The sequence below is a fragment of the Cibotium barometz genome, chromosome 5 (assembly GCF_041138505.1).
Source record: "Cibotium barometz isolate CiBa-2024 chromosome 5, ASM4113850v1, whole genome shotgun sequence".
In the NCBI taxonomy this organism is placed as follows: Eukaryota; Viridiplantae; Streptophyta; class Polypodiopsida; order Cyatheales; family Cibotiaceae; genus Cibotium; species Cibotium barometz.
The window spans coordinates 37,140,103-37,160,581 of NC_141050.1; the positions used below are offsets into that span (position 1 = coordinate 37,140,103).

At 40.6% G+C, this 20,479-nt stretch overlaps 1 protein-coding gene across 1 annotated transcript; it reads right to left on the minus strand.

Moving 5' to 3' along the window:
• Positions 1-17,253: 17,253 nt before the first annotated feature.
• On the minus strand, positions 17,254-20,163 carry LOC147638449 (uncharacterized). Its single transcript, XM_086795701.1, has 2 exons — positions 19,292-20,163; positions 17,254-19,108 (listed from the first exon to the last, which is right to left on the minus strand). Exons 1-2 carry the CDS (start codon positions 20,139-20,141, stop codon positions 17,376-17,378), a joined length of 2,583 nt encoding a protein of 860 aa, XP_086651827.1. The 5' UTR covers positions 20,142-20,163; the 3' UTR covers positions 17,254-17,375.
• Positions 20,164-20,479: the final 316 nt, after the last annotated feature.

Genomic DNA, 20,479 nt, shown 5'->3' on the forward strand with positions numbered 1-20,479 from the left:
TGACCAAGAGGACTTATATAACAGCTTGTTAAAGATTCACCAAAAGTTTGGGATTTTTAACATGGCATTCTTCACATTCTCTTTTTGTAAATGTCATCATTTTTCATCTATCAAAGGCCTTCAGTTTTGTATTAGTCTTACAAACAAGTCATTCACAAATGCTTGTTGTTTTGTATGAATAGTGACTGAAGTTCTCTGACTTGACAATGTACCCACCTTCACGAGCTGAATTAATCCACATTACATGAGTTGAATTAATGTACACTCATGAATTGAGTTAATTGACAAGGCTTATCAATATGTAAGTTTTCATGGACTATCCTGGAAGGTGATATGATGCTAGTCTCTCGTGCACATGTGCATAATTGAAAGCTGTGCTAGTCAAGGCTGCAAATTTGGAATGCTGCATTGGTTCTCTCATAATGAAGGAGTTGTTCTAATTCTGATTGCATCTACCTGTTACCAACTTTGAAAGCTGGATGCTAATGTAAAGAGCATGCTTCCAAGACCATAGGACTAAGAGCGCTTCACAAATGTTGAGGCACTTTCTTGAAGTGTTTTTTTCTATGTCAAGTTAAATCATGATGGCCAATCTTACATTGAGTTTCAGGTTTATAGCATACCTTGTGCTTGTTGTCATTTGAAAATATGTTTTTTCATGCTTTTAACACCAACAAAAAAGCTCAAGAAGTGCAGGAATGCTAGGAGTTGGGGCATGCTAAGAACTTGTATAATTATGGATAATTACATGTGGCATTCAAGGCATTTGGAAATTTCCATGATGATGGTAAGCACTTTGTTCAAGATTATTTTGTGAAATAAATAACAAGGAGTGCCAACAAGAAGGATGTGTCCCATGGTGGGTGGTTTAATGACTCAAAAGTCATTTTGTGCAAGAAAATGTGTCCATACATGAGAATGTGGTCTTGTCTATGGTATAGATATTTGGATTAGGTAGTGTGTTTGAATAGTGGGAAAAGGACCCAATATTGTGCATAACTAAACAAAAATGAAAGTGCAAACGATGTAGCTATTGACCAATTTTAAGACAAAATAATATTGAGAATCGAAAATGATCCGACAATTTAGTTATTAAATACTAGCACTTTGAACTTAATGTGCAATTTATGGGGTTGGAGAATTTTTGGTATAGCCAAGAGCACCATTGATCAAGTGATTTAACGAGAGGACAGAGGTACAATCGAACACACATGAAAAAATTATGTTATTTCAAGCATGCCTTTATGGGGGAAGTCTTTTTGTGAGCTTTCTATCGCTAGCAACGTGCACTGCTTTATTAAGGGTTGATCCTAGGAGGGTAGCGAAGGGGAAAAGGTTGGTTGGTGCATAAGCATACCTTGTTTTTAATACAATCCCAATACACAAATTAAAATGAAATACATATGCTTGCAAGCTAGGTGTGGTTTTCTTCCTTTTTGGAAATTGGATCAAAACAAGTGCACATTGGTTTCGTCTTGATGTGCACATCATAATTTCCTCCTCCCTCCATTCCCAAATGGAACACACAATGCCAGACAAGTTCAACTGTCGTCTCCCCAATCAAAATTGCATGCATTGCCTCAAGGACTTGTTATTCTTTTAGATGCCTCCTTCGATATCCCATGTTTCCATTTAGATGATCTTGTCACACTATGATGAGGTAGATGTTCTTTGGTGAACATTGAGCTCCTTCATTTGGATGTCTCCTTCTTCGATATTTTATTTCTCCACTTAGATGATCTTGTCACACTAGGATGATGTGGATCTTCTTCTAAGCATTGAGCTCCTTCATTACCCATCGATGACATGTTCCTTTGTTTTGCAAACATCCTCATTTATTGTCCTATAGGTGCCATGTGTTGGATCCACTATTTACTTGCTGAAACTTGCATTCATTAGGCTGCTTATCTCCAAAGACGTCATATTTGTTCCTACATATACCTTTCACACCTTTGGAATTTCAGGCTTGTACATGATACTAGGATCAATGTGCCATGTGTGGGTGACATCATTAGGGCAGGACCACTTCATTTGAGGCTTTGGAGCTCCCATCCCTTGATGCCTCCTCTTGGAGTAGAAACAGGGAGCCAACACCTCCCTTAAGCAGTTTGAATATATATTGGTAGTATTTGATCTTTCCATCTATCCACCCTAGACACTTCACTTTAGAGTTTATTGGAGTTCTTCATATTTTATCTTTCCATCTATCGACCACCTCTCTTAAGTAGTTCTCAATATATATGGGCTGTATTTTATCTTTCCATCTATCCACCCTAGACACTTCACTTTCGAGTTTATTGGAGTTCTTTGGATTTCCCACAAAGCATGATTTACAACCACCTCAGCACAACAAAGGGGTGCTAGGGATATTCCCTCTCCCCATTGCTCTTTGTTGACCCCCCCCCAACGAGCACCAACTCCTTGAGAAGTCGCAATGTCATTACCACAACTTTGTTCTCAAACCTGATCTTTTGGAGTCCTCCTCTCAGCTTATGATCTATAGTCTCCATCATGTACCCTAGTTTGTGCGAGTTGTTGGTCACATTGTTGCTCAAGCCTTACTGCTCTTCCTCTAAGTTTCCTTGTCTCCATGAAGAGTGCCTAGTTCTTTAAACATTGATGTTCTTGCCAATGCTTCATACACCATCCATGTAACCTACTACAGTGGTGTGGATGTACTTTGAGTGGCCGCCCTCTTATGGACCAAAGTTTGCAAGTTTGGACCATCCCCAACGTGCCTTCCAATCATGTAAGCATGCTGCTTTTGCACAACAACAATGTAGTTTCCATGTGTGTATCATACAATGGAATCCAAAAAGTGATAATGGTGACGATGTTGTTGAAGCACTTGATGATAAGCTTGAAGATGTGATGTCGATGACGATGATGGCCCTCTTTGCACACCAAACACTGCAAGCAATACAAAAAATGCAAAATTGGATAGTTTGAATTGACAATCCCTTGGAATGTCTCTGAAAACCTTACATCATGCGAACGAGCCCCGAAACACGCATGAAACGAGCAAAAACTATGATGACATAGTAACATCACACTATACGTTATACGGTCTCTACCTAAGGGGATGGCTCAATGTGAGATAATCAAAAGAGCAGCTTGAGGAGAAGATGCCAAGGGGGGCCAAGAGAACCCACTTTCATACTAATTATTGGAGTGGAGACAAAGGTAGCAACACACACACACACACTCATAGATGCAGCTATAGAGAAGGAGAGAAGCACAACACACACACACACACACACACACACACACACACACACACACACACACACACACATGCAACAATAGAGATGGAGAGAAGCACAACACTTAAGTGGATTGATATCAATGCGTGAAGGATAAGTGAAGTGACAAGATAAGGTCACTTACACACACTAATCAGACTGTGTACATACACTCGAGGGGAAAAACCTCCTAAAAAGGGAAAAAGGGCCGCGGATCATTATCAGCCCTATGTCCACATATCACTATGTTGTGCTTGCCTTATGTATATGTTTTAAGTTGCGGTGTATGTACATGTTTATACATGATTTAGGAGCGAGCCATTTCATGTTGAAGATATGCCACTAAAGGGGAAGAAGAGAGCAACTAGAAGAGGTAAATTTTGCTCTTTGGGTATTGATATCTCTCACATGTTTATGATAATCCTGAACAATATAGTCATCCCTCTTGCTTGTGAAATTTACAGCAGCCAAGTATTATGGGTTGCAATCGGGGCCATCGTGAAGAGCTATTAGCAAGGATTGCAACACCTCCTGCACTCCACAAAATGATACTAATAATCAACCGATGGAGACACCCAGAGACCGAGGCTACTTTCACTTGAGAAGAGGGATCATATAATGATATGCTTAATCCTAAAGTAGACATCAAGAACTGAAGGATGAGACCCGAGGGCAATAAGGGTGTTAACCACTCCATAGGTTAACATCGTTTTCATGCCAGACCTACCATAAGGTGCTTTGCCATCTTACCCATGCACGCGAACTGGCACTTAACTTTTGTAAGATGACACTGGAACATATAAAGTAGCCTTACTATCAGCTTAATGTAAAATAAGAAAAGTCTACGGGCTTAGTATACATAATTTTTTAAGACTAATAATGGAGGTCAAACTATTTTTAAGTTTGGATGGCCTAGTGTGAAAACTAGTCAGTTTAGTGTGAAAACTAGTCGGTTTTATATAAGTCATGTTTGACAATAAGCAACACACAATCATTCTCTTCTAATAGTTTAGTTGTGAGCTCTCCTTCTTCCCTCTTCTTGCTTACTTGTATGCTTTTTGAATCTTGCTTCCTATATAGGTTTGATTGTAGGTTTTCTTCTTGTAATAGCCTTTGTGAATGAGAACCATCACGAAGGACTATCTCTTCTTGCCTCTATCCAGGCATTGTGAGAGCTCTCCCTTCACCCATTTGGAAAGGAGCATTTTGGTGTGACAATGGAGTGAGGACGTGTCAGATGAGCTAGCACACCCACCATAGGGGAAGTTACATTTCTAGCTCTAAGGAAAAACCCAATGACACATGCTTTGGCAAGGTTAAGGTAAGCTCTTGACTTGGCATACGACTGTCAGGACTAGTTGGCTCCGTTTTTCTGTCCATTCCAAGCTATTGGGATCACCCAATATTGCTATGTGTTAATTAGAAGGTCACACTTCGAAAAACATATGATTTTGGAGCATTGGATGTGTTTGTTTATTATGTTTGATTTTGATTTGAAGTTTATTTTGCATTAGGGAAATCTATGTTCACCTACTGGTATATATGTGTGCACTCCATCTAGGCCGTGTGACCTTGGCTAAGCATCTGTGAAGTGAAAAACCTTGATTTTTTTGGTGATTTTCATGAAATCGAAGCCAAAGAGGTTTAGCTTTCATTGCGTTAATCCAAGGATTAGCTTAGCAATTATGATTAAGAGTGGAATCCACTTTGAAAACATGAGTATTGAGATCTATTAAGAGTGGAATCCATGAGCATTGAGCTCCATTAGGTCCAATTAGAGTGAAATTATCAATTTTTGTTCATGCATTTTATATATTTTTATAATTTGTTTATGCATTGTGGAATCGGTAGAGTAGAAGCATGTAAAATTATCTAGAAATAATTAAAAAAAGCTTAATTAGTTCTATTATACCAATTTCTAGGACTAGGACCTTTATTCTCATCTTATTAAGTCCAAAAAATCATAAAACGAGCAAAAGTAGGCCAAACCAGCGCTCGGGTAGGGGACATGAGCCTATAGTCTCTTATATAAGAAGATGTGAATTTGGACACATGAGCCTGTATATATGAGTTATGAGTCTGGAGACACCTGAGCCATGAGTTTGGACATGTGATCCATGAGCCTGAGACGTGAGCCCTGAGTTTAGACACGTGAAAGTGTAAACGTGAGCCTGGAGGTAGCTATATCTAATATAGTACGGACCAAATATTATAGCCAACATAAAGACCCATACAGACACACGTACCCCTATTTTTGGAAGATCTTGTCATACAATCTGTACGAGCTATAAATTTGTAGCAAAGTGTTCTTAGAATGCACATGCACATGGGATGGGCCTAGACACATGGGCTTAGGGTCATTTACATGTGGGATTGGGGCACATGGGCCTTGGGACTATAAAAGGCATGTTCCATATGACTATCTCTATGACTTTTGTAGCTTATGAAACCTTTGAAGTATTCATTACACTTTACTATCCATTGTTCTTAGTGCTAATCTCTCAAGCTTTCCTTAATCCAGACTAATAAGGCTAATCCAAGGCTAACCTAGATGTTACTTTCTTTCATTGGTATCAGAGTAAATTCTTATCCTTTGTAATTATTGACCCAATAAGTGCACACCAACCTTGTCATAGGCTCAGTTCCTAGATTTTCATATCCTAATCAGGCTAATTTCTTACCAGGAAAGTACATGAGGTGAGTTCATACAAAAAAACACGTAAGCTTGCATATGTAAACCTAGACACATGAACTTGCATCTCGGGGGGGGGGGGGGGGGGGGGGGGAGGGGGGAGGGGTGCACTGCTAAGAAACCCTATGTATCACGTGCGTTCAAGGGGTATTAAAAAAACCCCTTACCTATGAATTTTTCATGAATAAAATGACCCCTTTTTCTTTATGGACTTACGTTTTTTTTTTCAAAATCAATTAAAAAACCCCCTTCTGTAAATGTATTTTTGTAAATTTAACTTAAAACTTTGAATTAAAAAGCCCCTTCATTTGAACTCACGTGGAATACTTACATATTTTTAGGTGAACCCCCTGAGACTTGCATATGCAAGCTAAGAGACGTGAGCCCAGACGTATGAACCTACATACATGGACCTTGACACATGAGCCTAGAGATGTGAACCTGTATACGTCAGCCCAAATATGTGAACTTGTGTACACGAGCCAAGACACGTGAACCTGAAGACGTGAGCTTAGAGTTGTGAGTCTAGAGACATGAACCTGGACACATGAGCCTAGCAAAAAAAAACTAGAAAAAAAGAAAGAAAAAAACTTGACTAAAACCATTCTTAAAGCTGATCCAAAAGCATCTAGGACCTTTGATATTTGGACTAGTTAGAAATGACAATACAGTCAATTACAATGCGTTAAACCACACATCCTCAAACCCACTAAGCCTTCGATCCCAACCATTTACCTGCACTCGGTAGAATGCTCCGCCCCAATTAATAAGGCTAGACTTCTTCAGATCAATCTCCAAGTAAGGAGCTTTCGAAAGAAATGAGCCAATGGAACATACATGAGTGGAGAAACAATGGAATATCTAGAAATAGGAGCCACCACGGTCCTCTTAACTTTGGATTCACCAACTAGATATGTAAATAACATCTTAAATTGTATGAAGAAGGCATTCAACTACCCTTTTTAGGCATAGCTCTAGTGCATGAGCGACGAAAGCAGAGTGAAAGAGTGGTGTGGGAGAAGGACTAGGAACCTCAAGGTTCGCTTCTATAGAAAGCAGTCAAACCAAATCTATTTGGTGTTGGTCCTGAGCGGGGTTTATCCTAAGTAGACCATGACCATCAACAGCCCAACAATTACAACAAATGAGACATGTCTTTTTTGCTGTACTACTAGGAACAAATGTTCCACAATACACACAACAAGTACGCACAATGCAAGCAAGAGTCTTGCTCTCTATAGGAGTCCATTATAGGAGTGCCTTTATCATGGAATCCAATAACAATTCTTCTCCGTTAGGATTTTTTTTGGACGAGGAACATGGAACACAAGGATGGGTAAGGAACCAATGCTAGGGACTACCTCATCACACAACGGCATTTATAGAACGTGTCCTCAGTCCACAGAGCAAAACTACAACCTCAAGGCTAAGCTAGCAAAGGTGCCACTCAAAACTGTGTAGCCCAAGCCCATAGGGCAAGAGATCCCATACCCTGAAACAGAGCATCTCATGCAACCACCTCCTTACCTTCCACTACCATGTGATGCTATGAGGATAGCATTTGAAATGGGATGGGGGGTTGTGACCACTATGTTGGAAATCACATGGTACCTAGGGAGATGGAAAGAGGGTGAGAAAGAGAAGCTTGAGCACACAAGGGAAAGCAAGATTGCACAACTTAAATGATATTCACTCACACAATGAATCCATCCAAATACATGCTTTTATAGGCACTAGGGCTCTATCTTTTGACTCTAACTAAGAGGTTGTTCACACCTAGAGTGTTTACACCAAGTTGGTTATAAACCTAATGACCGGATGCCCGTATCTCTAATGTCACATGATATTTTGGTGTATTTCTAACACCCTCCCTCAACAAAATATCCATGACTACTATGATGCAATGCTAGCTCTAGCTACTATTTACAATGCTAGTTATGATGACCATGTTGGTGCCCGTAGGTCTTACTCCAATTAGGTTTACAATGCCAGTTATGATGACAGATGCTAGACTTCTAGTTATGATTACATTTCACTTAGAATAGATGGATGACCACACAAGTGGGCGCCTAGGCCTTCGCTGGTTTAGGAAGCCACTTATGCCTTTTATAACATCAAGGCTACAAACCCAAAAAAGTCCAAAAGATTCAGATTTTGGGGGACAACCCGGGCAGAGAACCCTTCACTCAACATAGAATAGAAAATAGATTAAAAACTTGGGAAGAATTCCCCCTCGATGTTGGTGAAAACCCTTTTGCGTCGTCGTTTCCATGCTAATGAGACCTGAGATCCGACCATGGCTTCCAAGGTAGATGTGTTCAATGAAGTGCATGGTGATCAATGGTGATTCACAAGATGCTTAGATGAGTGATGCCCTTGAAGTTCCTAAAGAAAGTGGTGACCATGTTGTTGAAGAAGTCACACATGCTTTTGCCTATGATGTTTGCTACTTCCCATGTTGCTATTGATAACGTTGTTATTTTTTTTTGGCATATGATTTATATACAGTTGCCGCAACGGTGGTGGCCGCTGGCAGGTGGCGCAACTCATTGACCTTTTGCAGTCTTGTGAATGCAAGGGTTAACGTAACAGAATTAGCGCAACTACATGAAGATGCTGCATGACGACAAGGAGAACAAAAATGTAGAAGAAGCTGGCCGCCTTATGTTGCTCTCTCTCTCTCTCTCTCTCTCTCTCTCTCTCTCTCCCTCTTTGCAAATCATGGTTGATGATGATAATGGACAATTGATGAAAGTGATTAGCTCTCATACCGTGACATGAAAAATTGATATCTTTCATTTTCAAATTTGTGCATATTTTGATGGTTTCTCAATGGTAATAAGGTGGAAGCTTGTCCAAGAAGATTGCGGCACCCACAATGAAATAACGGTGTGGTGATATGGCGGCTTGGCGGCTACCCTGATAACAGCATTCTATCTTCAAATATAATGGTTTTACTTGATTTAGGGTGCACACATTGTAAATGCCACAAGTATGCTTGATAAATACTTTGGTATCGTAGATAGGCTAGTGATGTGGAAAATAAAAGTGGGCCTTCATGCTCACATGGATTTTAATTGTATTATTAATATAGTATTCACCATAAGGCTACAAGTTGGGAAGTGTAAAAGGCATGTGGAGGAGTGTGTGTAGGTGAATAATTAGGAAAGATTCTTCTAGAATGCCTACATGGAAGAGGAGAATTCTGCCATGTGTAAGTGGCATCTCCACCTACATGCCACTTAGACTTGGCTATTATCTCATCACACTTTCAAAGTCAAAAAGTCTTCAATTTTATAATCAATAGAAGACTTAGCCTAAGAGGACAATTGATGGTGACATCTACCCTTATGTCACTGAAGGGTTGAAGATTTTTATGTTGTAATTTGTAACAATGGAAGAGAGGGTGATTATCCACCTATAAAAGGAGCCCTCCTCTCCCTTTCAAATCAATTAATGAAGCCTCCTCAATTGAGTATTTTGTGTCATTGCCATTCTCTTATCTTCAAACCCTTATTCAAACACTTTCTTTACATGTGAATGTCTTTTTTAGCATTAGCTCCTCATGCTTAACCCAATTTTGGACCTCTTTGATGATTCATGATAAGTGGGATAAGGAGTTATTATCTTGGTGGGCCTGTGACTTCTCAAGGTAGCCCTTGCCTTATTGCCGCCCTCCTTTGGAGGTACCAATGGTTTTAGCGGTAATGAGCATGTGGAAAGACTTTGGGGACCATAGGTAAATCTTTATGATTGTTCGCTGAGTAATGTTAACCCTTACCTTCTAGCTTGAATCATGAAGGAGATGAGAGGCAAGAGGCTATGTGAAAAGTGAGGTTTCATGCAAGGAGAGGGAAGTGCAGTTTTTGTGGTCTAATACCCAAATTTTAACCGGTAATTACTCATCACTCGGGTATTGGTTTCTAAAATTGATTATATGGCTAGGAAGCTCTTTATATGCTCTTTCCACTCATGTAACTAATTTCTTAATCCTTTACTTCATTGATGATCAGAATTTCTCCCAAAGTTGCTAACTCTTAGGCAAATTTTGGCAGCTTTAGAGTCTTGTAGTAAAATGCCCGCTCGCCCGTTTTTGAAAGTTTTTATATAGGCGCGAAGCTCTCTTCAAGCTCTACGTAGCTACGTAATTCTCTTTTACACAATCTATATGGATTTAAAACTGCAATTCTCTGTGTATATCTATTTTTATAGACTTTTCGCCATTCTTTCTTCTTAATAAAATGATTAATTCCTTCTAATCTCTTATCAAAAGGCAAATCCCATGTGTCTTATCCTCTTGTAAGTGATTGCTATATTCTTTTGCTTTAATATGTTCCTTCCAAATCGCCCAATTCGAACGGATGAACCTTACCAACATTCCCCGTATGTCTCCGTTCACATAATCCTGAGTCGGAAGATTTTCTTTCAACAAAGAATTGCCCTCTTGTTTGGAGCTGCAAGATTGGGAGAAATTCTTGCTTCTCCTGAGCCTTTCATCTTTCATTCCATGAATTATGATCTCATCTTTGATGTGTTTATCTTTATCTTAACCTAGGGAGAGAAAGGGAGGTGAGGAGGCTGTGAGGTTTCATACAAGTGTGTTTTGATTCTAAGAAGTGACCGAAGTCAAAACCCCAACTTTGTGTCATATCTTTTGGTGGAGTTGACGGTCAGGTTTTACTTAGAATTATTCTATTTTAACCTCAAGGTCCCTCATGATTAAAGGAAAGTTATTTTGAAATAAGTAAATTTCCCTTATTGCTGGTACCTTGGTTTCACACCTTTTAAGTTAGTTTATGGAATGGAGGCTATTTTGCCAATAGAATTGGAAATCACAAGCCTTCGCACATCTTTTACACACTTAAATAATGAAGAAGAAACACATGCCCAACGCCTAGTACAACTGGAGACCTTGGATGAGAGGCGACTTTAGGCACTTCAAAATTTGGAGGCTGCACAACAACGACGCAAGGCAAGGCATGACACTCTCACGAAGAAGAAGAAGAAGCCAGAACTCAAGCAAGGAAGCTCAGTCTCATGAGGTATGATGGCCGTGTGGAGAAACGGCTAGATAAGAAGCTTCTTCGACGCTGGGAAGGCCTCTTCAGGATAAAGCAAAAGTTCAATAATAACACCTATCTTCTAGAGGATGCAAGTGGCCAGGAGGTTCCCGGACGTGCCAATGAGTACTGGCTAAAGATATTTTACCCTCGAGCACCATGGCCAGCAGATCCCCAAGACAAGCATGGAGGATCTGCTGGGGGGGAAAGATGTGACATGAAAAATTGATATATTTTATTTTCAATTTTGTGCATATTTTGATGGTTTCTCAATGGTAATAATGTGGAAGCTTGTCCAAGAAGATTTTGGCGCCCACAATGGAATAACGGCGTGGTGATACGGCGGCCTGGCGGCTACCCTGATAACAACATTCTATCTTCAAATATAATGGTTTTACTTGATTGAGGGTGCACACATTGTAAATGCCACAAGTATGCTTAATAAATACTTTGGTATGGTAGATAGGCTAGTGATGTGGAAAATAAAAGTGGGCCTTCATGCTCATGGATTTTAATTGTATTATTAATATAGTATTCACTATAAGGCTACAAGTTGGGGAGTGTGGAAGGCATGTGGAGGAGTGTGTGTAGGTGCATAATTGGGAAAAATTCTTCTAGAATGCCTACATGGAAGAGGAGAATTCCGCCATGTGTAAGTGGCATCTCCACCTACATGCCACTTAGACTTGGCTATTATCTCATCACACTTTCAAAGTCAAAAAGTCTTCAATTTTATAATCAATAGAAGACAGCCTAAGATGACAATTGATGGTGATATCTACCCTTATGTCACTGAAGTGTTGAAGATTTTTATGTTGTAATTTGTAACAATGGAAGAGAGGGTGATTCTCCACCTATAAAAGGAGCCCTTCTCTCCCTTTCAAATCAATGAATGAAGCCTCCTCAATTGAGCATTTTGTGTCATTGCCATTCTCTTATCTTCAAACCCTTATTCTCTCTTTACATGTGAATGTCTCATTTAGCATTAGCTCCTCATGCTTAACCCAATTTTGGACCTCTTTGATGATTCATGATAAGTGGGATAAGGAGTTATTATCTTGGTGGCGGGCCTGTGACTTCTCAAGGTAGCCCTTGCCTTATTGCCGCACCAATGGATTTAGCGGTATAATGAGCATGTGGAAAGACTTTGGGGACCATAGGTAAATCTTTATGATTGTGTGCTGAGCTATGTTAACCCTTACCCTCTAGCTTGAATCATGAAGGAGATGAGAGGCAAGAGGCTATGTGAAAATTGAGGTTTCATGCAAAGAGAGGGAAGTGCAGTTTTTGTGGTCTAATACCCAAATTTTAACTCATCACTCGGGTATTGGTTTCTAAAATTGATCATATGGTTAGGAAGCTATTTATATGCTCTTTCCACTCATGTAACTAATTTCTTAATCCTTTACTTCATTGATGATCAGAATTTCTCCCAAAGTTGCTAACTCTTAGGCAAATTTTGGCAGCTTTATAGTCTTGTAGTAAAATGCTCATAATTTTTCGCTCGGTTGCCCGTTTTTGAAAGTTTTTATATAGGCACGAAGCTCTCTTCAAGCTCTAGGTACCTTTGTAATTCTCTTTTGCACAGTCTATATGGATTTAAAACTGCAATTCTCTGTGTATCTATGTTTTTATAGACTTTTGGCCATTCTTTCTTCTTAATAATGATTAATTCCTCCTAATCTCTTATTAAAAGGCAAATCCCATGTGTCTTATCCTCTTGTAAGTGATTGCTATATTCTTTTGCTTTAATATGTTCCGTCCAAATCGCCCAATTCGAACGGATGAACCTTACCAACATTCCCCGTATGTCTCCGTTCACATAATCCCGAGTCGGAAGATTTTCTTCCAACAAAGAATTGTCCTCTTGTTTGGAGCTGCAAGATTGACAGAAATTCTTGCTTCTCCTGAGCCTTTCATCTTTCCTTCCATGAATTATGATCTCACCTTTGATGTGTTTATCTTTATCTTAACCTAGGGAGAGAAAGGGAGTGAGGATGCTGTGAGGTTTCATACAAGTGTGTTTTGATTCTAAGAAGTGTCGAAGTCAAAACGCCAACTTTGTGTCACAATACCATTTTGAAATTTACATTTACCGCCCTCATACCATGTTCAAATTTACATGGTACCTAGGAACATGGAAAGAGAGTGAGAAAGAGAAGCTTGAGTACACAAGGGAAAGCAAGATTGCACAAGTTAAATGATGCACTCACACAATGGATCTATCCAAATACATGCTTTTATAGGTACTAGCGCCCTATCTTTTGACTCTAACTAAGAGGTTGTTCACACCAAGCTGGCTATGAGCCTAATGACCGGATGCCCGTAGTATCGCCAATGTCACATGATATTTTGGTGTAAACAACTATAGCACTTTGAAGCTTAGAGTTGGGCAAAAACAAGCCAATATAGATCTCAAGGATGATGACCAAATTTGATGGAATGGGAGATCCCATTCAGTACCTAGAGAAGTTTGATCAAATTTGTGAGGCCATGGGTTGAATTAATCTTCCCACTGGTTTTGTTCATCAAACCCACTTGAAAAGTACAACTACGAGGTCTTGAGACACACTGTGATTGTGGGTTTCTCGTCTAGTGGAGCTGTATCACGCAGATCTATAACCTCTAAAAGGAGGAGGGAGAAACAACGTGAGACTATATTGCTAGAACCAAGTATCTCCACATGAGATGCAACACCCGCCTACAAAAGACTAGATGACTTATCACTCCATTGGCGGTCGATTTATAGGTCTTAAGAGCAAGAAGCTTCACGACTATCTCTACTAGGCCTTACATTTTTGATGAATGTTGCCTTTCAAAAGACCTAGTATATAATCTCCAAGAAAAAGATATAAAAGTCATCCACCTGAACCAAGAGATAGGGGGTGCATCATCCAAGCCTCAATGGCAAAAGATGCCCAACCAACAACAGTATCTAGAGTCCTAGTTAAGAACATAAGCATGGATGAGTTGGTAGAGAATTGATAAACCGTTTAGGCCAACAACAAGGGCAGGGCTAGCCCTAAGGAAAAAAAGAGGCCAACCCTAATCAGCACCTCAATTAGGGCACTCACACCTATTCCCCCGAAGAGATATGGTTTGGTATGCAATTTGCCCACCGAAATCATACAAGCATAGAGTGTCCAATGTTGAGGCCTAGAAAACAATAGCACTATGCTATGGGAGCCATGACATAGCTCATTATTGGTACTGGGAAACCTGACACCATAGCAACCACTAGCCCTACTGCCCATACCAAATGCTTCTCAACCGTGATGTATAATATAACACCCAGAGATATGTACAAACCACCATGAATGCCATACCCAGCTCCAATATTACCACCCCAACCGGTTCCTCCTAGAATCACACCAGTACAACACTAGTTGATGATATTTCTTGTGGAGTTCAAGAGTCTTGAACAAGAGATCTATGAGCCATATGAGCAATATGATTCATGTGGATATCTAGAGCAACCCCTAGTCATTGATTATACCCATTGACTATACCTCTCTATTTGAAGCCATGGCGCAGCAACAAGAGTGAGAGACCTCAAAAATATGGTATGTAGGCCACCTTTGCTATGCTTCCTTTGTAAGGCTCACACCGCATTACCGAGTGGTGTCCTTCCATTGCACCTAGTGTCCTCATAGAGCCACCTATTTCACCTAGTGACCTAACTCCATCCTCAAATCCTGTGCTAAACTCCAATGCCATTCCATCGGAGACATATATTACAAGTGTGGATTCAAACATGCTTTCAAGGATTATGCTAATAGAGTGAGAGTCACCCTAGTTAGCCAGGGCATTAGCCACTTCGACGAGCCTTAATTTGTTAAGTGTATAAAGAGAACTTGTTTATACAACCCCCCCTTAATTCTATCTCAAGGCTCAAGACTAAGTCAAGGGTAGTAGGAGACATCTTTGCTGCGGTTTCTACAATAGTAGAAGAACCTGCACTTTGATGTTGCAACACGCTTGGAACACCAAGGACTACTGTACTTATTGTACCATGAGACACTCCTACAAAGCATACATTTTGTAAGTACATTCACTACACATATACACTAGATTGTCATTACTATTTAGTAAAATCATACCTCAAAAATTCATCTTCATCAGCCTCTTGATCTTCCCATAAGCTCTTTGTCCTTTACTTGAAGATGTGATTGGTCACGTAGAATTTGAGTCTTCATAATATAAATAACGATTCAAAAAGATTTAATATTAGTAATTCACTAAAAAATCTAATTACTAGCATGAGTAGATATATAGAATAAACCATCTTTGATTACTTTAATTTACAAGCCCGAGTGTACATCTCCTTCTCACTTCTAGGAAATTTTCCATTTGAAAAGTTAAGGAATAGTAGACATCTCTTGTACACCCCTGCATCCAAAAGTTTTCAAAGTTGTTGCTGTGTAAACATTGTGTTCTCATACCTTAGATCTTGCCACTCATTTACGATGGCCGGCACAACTGCAATATAATTCTTGGCATGGCACTTACGAATCCATCTATATACAATTATTTCCTTTGAGGTTACGAATACAAGAACACAAGAAAGTAGTGAGTGGTCTTTCTAGATTGTTACACAGCTGAATGCATCATGCTTAGTAGCTTTGATGACAGTAGGGTTTGAAGCTACCATGCCTTGTTTTTTCAGAGACCCCACCATTTCCTCAAATAGCTTCCCAAAATACAGTCTCTTGAGATCAGCAAGGTCCTCCTTAATTGTATTTGGTACTTAGCTATAATTTCTATAAGGACTACACCTAGTACTTTCTTGCACACAAACATGGTAAGTGTTTGTGAGAAAGTTAATTGATTGAACATCTTAGCAAAAAGATGAATTAGACATACCCAACTCAGACCCACAAATCGAGATGGCTTTGCAAACTTCAAAGATCCTTGTATATCACAAAGCATCTTTGATTTCATGACCATAACCATCCAAGTATCAGGAGTTAGCCATTCAATAGAAGAGAGGAGAGGAGATGTGATGATCTCTAGCTTACCAAACCCACCGTCATACATTGGCACCACATAGGAGTGCCGGTAAAAGAAGATCTTTTCCTTAAGAAGATTTGCATTGGTTTTACAAGAAAACAATGCCTCACCAATGTCTGCATGGAGTGCTTAAAATGTTCCGGTAAGGCTTCATAATGGTTGCTCCTTTGCCAAGTTAGAAGGAAAAATATCTGCAACCCAAAAATAAGATCATTAAACATAAAAGATGTAGCTATCGTAATAACACATGCCTTCTTCCTTCCCTATGATACTTACAGTTGCATGGGAATCGAGTTTGTTTACGAAGATGTATGTCTCGTGTCGTGTACACATGTTGTACAATGGTCACCAGGTCTCCATTGCTCGATTTTTTGAATCCTTCTAAATGACCCTTCCAATGAAGCTCCATTACATCTCGTCGTCGAACTCGGTGCGGACCAATAGTAGTAGGCTGCAGGAAAACCCAAGCACCCTTGCGAAATGCCTCTCTCACCCAAGCACCATCATCGTTCCTTTTATTGTACAGTGAGATCTCCTCAATTTCATCTTTTAGTCTTCTTCGTGGTGCAGCCATATCAATTGTGAAGCTATAGTAGTAAGATTAGGGTTGGACGAATAAGATAGAGAAAGAAAACGCCAAGATGCTATGCAGATTAGGGTTTTGGACTTGATGGATATTAAAGAGATGGAAGAGGAAGGGAGGAAGTGTTTAATTTGGACTTTCAAGAGAGAAAACGGATCTTGAAAATGAAAATTTTGACTAGAATGAAATTTGAGATGGGTTTTTAGGGGGAAAAATGACTTTTGGAGAAATCTCAAAAATTTTAAAATTTTAAAGATTTTTTGAGCCACGAAAATGGTGGGACCATACCTATCCTAAATCCCTTAGTTTTTTAAAGGGACAAGTGTAATTATTAGTACTGACCTAGTCTCCCTCCCTATATTCAAAGGAGACCAAATGTGCACAATCCTCTATTCCTATTGGTCCGTTGTGTTGATTACTTAGCAAAAGGCCTAAAATATGTTTAAATGCCCCCTAATTCAAGCAGTGCTCGAAAAAAATGTTTTTTCCAACTCTTCAATTAAAGGCAATACTAAAACCTAACCGGGATCTAGACCTAAAAATCTGTAAAAACCATACTAATTCCGGGATTTATGATTAAAACATGTAAATTTCATCCCTTAAAATTAAAGACAATACCAAATTTCAACCGAGAAAATTACACTACAATCGGAGAGTTATGTGAGCACTGGTTTCTAAGATTTGAGAATATATGTAAGGCCATTTTCCACGCGCTGTAGAACTGGCAACAATGGGTTGTGATTGAAGGTGGTAACTGAGCTGCGCTGTATATACCCCTAATGATGAGTTTAGCAAGCTGCACTTCTATTTTCAGAACCAGTGGAGCTACTACATAAGCTTGCCTTTTCAGTGGGTGATGAAGAGGCTGCCTTGATTGCATAGCCATTGGAGTCACACTGAGGAACTGTTCTATTTCTTTGCCTGAAGTTCCATATTAGAGCAACCCCTCCAATAAGCACCATAGCCACCGCAACAAGCACTATGCCTGTTGTTAACAATACAAACACTGGCCCTCTCTCTACTTTGCTTTCTCTTCCATATGCGATGCTGAGGTTGGGCATCGTCTTTGGTGATGTGGTGCATGTAGAATCATCTGTGGCGCTGGGGGTGACACACAGCTTCTCATTGCCTGTGAATGAAGAGGAATTGAACCTCTTGCAGCTTCCATTTTGCGGCGAAAATGGGCCTTCAAGCTCATTCACAGAGACATTCAGCATAATAAGATGCTCGAGTTTGCAGATACTCTCTGGGATCTCTCCAGTCAATCTGTTTGTGGAGAGATCTAGATGGGTCAAGCTGGACAGTCTTGCAATCTGCGTGGGAATGGCACCTATCAGGTTGTTGTTGCTCAAAAGCAGCCTCGTCAATGCTCTGCACCTGCCAATACTTGCTGGAATATCACCCTCCAAAGCATTGAAGGAAAGATCTAAGGTGTTTGTATGTACGGAATCATCAAGCTGTGGTGTACCAAGAGCATGGAATAGTGATGAGACTTGAAGTGGGATGACTCCAGTCAGCTCATTATGGCCCAAATTTAAGTAGTTTAAGCTGATAAGCTTCCCAACATCTTCATTAATGTCTCCTGTTAGCTGATTATAAGCAAGGTTAAGAGTGGTTAAGCTTGAGCAATTGTAGATTTGAAGTGGGATTACGCCAGTAAAACTGTTGCTAGACAAAGAAAGCATCTGGAGACCTTTGAGCTTGCCTAGCTGATGGGGGATGTTTCCATGCAATGTGTTGCCATGTAGGGTCAATTGCTGGAGAGTGGAGAGGTTCCCGACAGAGGGAGAGAGCGTGCCAACCAAGCCATTAGCAGCAAGCTCAATCGCCAGCAGCGTTTGAGAGCTCCATAGCTGATCTGGTATTGTCCCAGAGAGCGTATTATATTCCAAATCAAGCACAGCCAAAGGGAGCTTGGACAAGTAAGGGGGGATGGATCCAATTATGCTGTTCGATGAGAGATCAAGTGTGGACAAATTTGAACACTCCACAAAGGCCTGGGAGAGGTCACCCGAGAGGAGGTTTCCAGAGAGCTCAAGGTAGGCAAGTTGTTTGTTGGCATTGCAGATGTCGGGCGGGATAGGGCCGGACAGGTTGTTTTGGCTGAGGGAAAGAGAGTCGAGAAAGGCGAGGCCTCCCAGATGGGTGGGCAAGGGGCCATGCAGGAGGTTAGAGCCAAGCAGGAAGACACGTAGATGCTTCCAACAAGTGGTGATCCAGAAGGGAAAAGGACCCGTGATTTTGTTGCCCTCTGCTGCGAAGGAAACTATGGACTGGAGGCTGGCTAGCTCGGGTGGAAGCTCTCCTTGTAGATCATTCCAGCTTGCTTCGAAGAGCCTAAGCTGTGTGCAATTGCTGAGAGAAGCTGGTATGGGGCCTTGCAGGTCATTGTTTGAAACTAGGAGAGAGTTGAGCAGCTGCAGCTTGCCTATCGAGCTGGGTATACCCTCAGTCAAACGATTCCCTGATACATCAAGTAACCTCAGCTGGCCGCATTTACCTAGCTCCTCTGGAATAGTACCTGCAGCACAAGCACGCTTGGCTTATCAGAACAATTCAAAGGTTTAACCCTTAGGTGTAAATAATGTTCTCATGGGCTAAGAGAATTATGGTCAAGATTTAAAAAGTAATCAAAGCGAAGCAATAACATTTGACATTGTTAAAACTAGCTATTTTAAAGGTTTAGAATACAGCTTGTTAATACCTGTTAAAGAGGCTTGCCGGAGTGATAGAGTGTGCAAGCTGGAGAGGTTACCCAATGAGCTTGGTATAACTCCTGTGAACTGGTTTTGGCCAAGCTGTAGCACGTTGAGAGAGGAGAGGAGGCCTAGCTGGACAGGGATTCCGCCAGAGAAGGTGTTGTTGTCCAGGCTAAGCTCCTGCAGGTGCCGGAGACTTCCAAGCTCAGCCGGCAAGCTGCCGGAAAGCAAGTTGGAACTGAGCCGGATAACTACGAGCCCCTGAAGCTCTGCTACTTTCACAGAGTCGTGGAAAGCTTGCCCAGTGAAGGAATTGCAGCTCAAGTCGAGGTATTGTAAGCTCGTCAGATTGCTTAGCTCCAATGGTATCTCTCCTGTTAGAGAGTTTCCGGCGAGGTCCACATGTTGCAGAGAGCTTTGCAGCTGGCCCAACTCTGCAGGTAAGCCTCCTGTAAGAGAATTTGAGCTCAAATCTAGATAGACTAGCTTTTTAAGAGATCCAAATTGAGTTGGAATACCCCCACTTAAGCGATTTCTGCTTAAATCTAGGGCCTCCAAGGCCTTTAGGTTTGACAATTGAGGCGATATTTCCCCTTCTAAATTTATTCCGGCTAAGGTAAGGTTGGATATGGCACCCAATTGAGTGCAGAAAACACCCGCCCAGTTGCTGCATACTGACCATCTTGCCTCATAATGCCAGCTTGAGAGACTCACATTACTGTTTCTGAGGGAGCTCTTGAAAGCTAGAAGAGCTTGCACCTCGGAATCACTAGTTACGATGCATGAAGCAATTTTCAACAATAAGAAATAACGTAGAGCAAAGAACACAAGAAAAGATTTTCTTTTACCACCCATGATAAAAGATTTTTTTCAACATTTATTTACATAATAAAAGCCAGAAGATAAGAGGAGAAGCGAGAGAAACAGGGGCTCTCACATTTGAGGAGAGGTAGAATACGGTAGGCTAAATTAAAGAGAAGCTCCCCTATAGTTATCCCCCTAAGGTGTAAGCCACTCGAGGGACAAAATTATATTAGTTCAAAGTTCAGTGCTGTGCAGCACAGAAGTTGCTTGCAACCTTTGCATTGTGGGGTACTGCTAATACAGTTAGACTGGCCATCAGCAGCAACCGCTGCTCCGCTACGAAATCTCTCTCTCTATACACACACACATACACACAGCAAAAACCATGA

What these genes read in the sequence shown, in the direction of transcription:
- LOC147638449 (XM_086795701.1), bottom strand. Translation starts at nt 20,141, where the DNA reads ATGGGTGGTAAAAGAAAATCTTTTCTTGTGTTCTTTGCTCTACGTTAT. An exon ending in CCGGCAAGCCTCTTTAACAG is followed by an intron (nt 19,109 to 19,291) that starts GTATTAACAAGC and finishes CTTGTGCTGCAG; the next exon opens with GTACTATTCCAGAGGAGCTA.